This window comes from Arachis duranensis, chromosome 2 (genome assembly GCF_000817695.3).
Source record: "Arachis duranensis cultivar V14167 chromosome 2, aradu.V14167.gnm2.J7QH, whole genome shotgun sequence".
In the NCBI taxonomy this organism is placed as follows: domain Eukaryota; kingdom Viridiplantae; phylum Streptophyta; class Magnoliopsida; order Fabales; family Fabaceae; genus Arachis; species Arachis duranensis.
The window spans coordinates 73,827,921-73,831,128 of record NC_029773.3 but is presented as its reverse complement, the minus strand read 5'-3'; the positions used below and the strand labels follow the sequence as shown (position 1 = coordinate 73,831,128).

The window sequence follows — 3,208 nt, the reverse complement described above, 5'->3', positions numbered from 1 at the left end:
AATGGGAACCACTCTTCTCTACATTGCAACACTGGTCTCTGTTTTTGCTGCAGCCACTGCCAGAATCCCCGGAGTTTACACCGCAGGTTCCTGGCAGGGTGCTCACGCCACTTTCTACGGTGGAAATGATGCATCTGGAACAATGGGTATCACCTCTTCACCATTTCTTCTCATTTTCCAAAACGTCTTAAACAAAACCCTCTAATTTTTTGCCTTGTCTTTATCCACCAAAATGTTGTTTCACTTAATTATTTTTTTTGTTTACGTTTTAGCTACTACCCGCGTTTCAGCTAACACCTTCTCTTCCAAATCCATCAATGCTTTTACTAACATGTACCTAACTTATTAGTAGGTTGTCACACATTTATTACCCCTGTCACACATTATTTTTTAAGCAAAATATAACACCCTTTGAAATATAAATTGAATGGGGGCATTTTTGTAATTTGGTTACCAGGCGGTGCATGTGGGTACGGGAACCTATACAGCCAAGGGTACGGCGTGAACACGGCGGCGCTGAGCACAGCTCTGTTCAACAACGGGCTGAGCTGCGGGGCATGCTTCGAGATCAAGTGCGACCAGGACCCGCGGTGGTGCAACCCCGGCAGCCCCTCTATCGTGGTAACCGCCACCAACTTCTGCCCACCGAATTTTGCCCAAGCCAGCGATAACGGCGGTTGGTGTAACCCCCCAAGGGAACACTTCGACCTCGCTATGCCAATGTTCCTCAAGATCGCTCAGTACCGCGCTGGAATTGTACCAGTCAGCTACCGCCGGTGAGTTCCCAAACCCCCTCATTTCATATGTCATTTTTGTCCTTCTGCTTCAAATATATAATGTCTTAGACTCTTACTTGAGGGTAAAAAGTCATTTACATTACTTTCTTTCTTTTTAGTCTAAATTTTCAGCTTTTATACCCCAACAATCTTTGTTTTAGAGTTGTGTTAAGAAAATTTAATAAAATATTTCCTTTCGAAGAAAAAGGTTGAAAATAAAATCTTTTTGTTTTATAGAATTTATGCAACATTTTAGGTTGCATAATTTGGTGTGTTATAACATATTTTAGCGTTTGTTTAATTTTTGTATGGATTGTGAAATTTGTTAAAATAATTTAACTGGACGTGATCTGTTTTTATTATGCTTTAGCTTCTAAAAGAAACTTGTAGAATGTAGAGTATATTACACTATAACTAGTTGGAATTATTTTATGCTTTTGTTTTCTAGTTTTTGTCTTTTAATTATACTGGGTTAATATTTTGTCATTTAAAACTAGAAAAATTAAAATGAACTAGAATTAAACTATTAATAGAAATTAAATGCACTTGAGATATACTACCATTTCCTTTTTCTTTAGTGTAGTTTCGATAGGAGTGAATTGTCTGCTACTCATTTATAGAAAAATCCTGAAAATATGATTTAGGGTTCAAGAGCTTTTGGCGTTTTTATTATAATTTCCAAAACGGGCTTTCCCAATTGCCTTGCTCTTTATACAGTACTACCAATTACCAACCAGAAATTGCAGAAGATGGGGGTTGAAAATCTTGCTTTATTAAGTTGATTGTTTTCTTCTGTGTTCTTTCTGATTTTCTTGGGAAACAAACAAAAGAACTACTACCAAAATCTCCCCTCCTCAGCAGTTTCGTCCATTTGCGCCCAAACCGAATAAAAGAAAGCCCCATTGGCATTGCATAATTCTGGGAGCTTTCTTTTCAATTTCAATTTTAATTATTCTTTTGGAACTGTCCTTTGTTAGTATTGATTATTGAATAAGAAAATTCAAGTGCTCAAAGATAATCCAAAAAGGTTTTTAGCCATGTAATGTAAGTATGTAACCCAATAGGCCATTACTTTCCGTGTAAATGGGTAATTACCAAAATAACCTTGCACCTAAAGCAAAATCCTAGTTACCACATCCCTTAATCCCTATAGATTAACCTGGAAATTTCCAAAGAAAAAATCCCAGTCAAAGCTTAAGTTATGATGATTTGATTGATACTACTATTTGTTTATTTTTATTTTTCTATTTTCAATTTTTATACTAAATCATAAACAAAAAATATTAAGTGTACGTAATGAATTTATTATTAAATCAATTATTATATATTTATATGTAAATATATATTTAATTTATTTTTAATATATTTTTTATATTTTAAAATATATTTCATACCAGTAATTTATTTGAAGATTTTTTTAATTATCTGCGGAATAGTTGAATCATAAATTATAACTTTTTTTAATATTTTTTTATTGGGCGGTTCAGGGTGCCATGCAGGAAGATAGGTGGAATCAGATTCACAATCAACGGTTTCCGTTACTTCAACTTGGTTTTGATCACCAACGTCGCGGGTGCAGGGGATATCGTGCGCGTGAGCATAAAGGGATCCAAAACTGAATGGAACCCCATGAGCCGTAACTGGGGGCAAAATTGGCAATCCAATGCTGATTTAGTGGGCCAGGCCCTCTCCTTTAGGGTTAAAGGCAGTGACAGACGCGCCTCTACCTCATGGAACGTGGCACCATCTAATTGGCAGTTTGGCCAAACCTTCATGGGCAAGAATTTCCGCATCTAAAAAAAAGGTTAATTTTTAAAAAGATATTAATTATTATTTGTAGTTTTGACTTGTTTGGGTTTTTAGTTTGGCGCCTTCAACTTTTCCTCTATTTTACCGGGAAAAGTTTTTGAAGCTGTGTTTGGGTAAAGTGTAAGTGGGTAGGGACCAAAATGTTAAGAGAAGGGTAGATAGGATAAAAAAAAAGTGAAAGTGACTTTATATAAATGTGAGTGACTGAGTGGTATGTATGTTGGTGGAATTTAGCTTTTGTGTCTTTTCTTTTTTCTTATTATTATCGAGGGTGAAGTTGTGAATGTGTTTGTTACTAAAAAGTGTGATGGGGGTAGGGGTATTGTTGGAATATTTGTTACCCAGCAATGCTTGAACATGAGATATTATTATTATTATTATTATTATTATTATATGTTTTCAAGTTAATTTTGTTGGTTTCCTTTGTAAGGGATTACTTCTGATTTTTTGATATTGTTAAATAGTGTGAATTTTGTCTGCATTATTTACCTACTATAATTTGCAAAACTGAATTTGATTATAAAATTTAGCAATAATGACCGGTATACAAACTTTAGAATTGAATTTAATTATTTCTTAAAAGTGAATATTTGCTTTTCCTTCGTGTCTCCCCGGAAAAAGAA

The 3,208-nt window shown here is 34.8% G+C and overlaps 1 protein-coding gene across 1 annotated transcript; it reads left to right on the top strand.

Moving 5' to 3' along the window:
* Nucleotides 1-6: 6 nt before the first annotated feature.
* Nucleotides 7-2,932, top strand: LOC107474874 (expansin-A3). The gene is made up of 3 exons (XM_016094521.3): nucleotides 7-146; nucleotides 458-776; nucleotides 2,264-2,932. The coding sequence occupies exons 1-3, from the start codon at nucleotides 143-145 to the stop codon at nucleotides 2,571-2,573; spliced, it is 633 nt and encodes a 210-aa protein (XP_015950007.1). The 5' UTR covers nucleotides 7-142; the 3' UTR covers nucleotides 2,574-2,932.
* The last annotated feature ends 276 nt before the right edge of the window (nucleotides 2,933-3,208 follow it).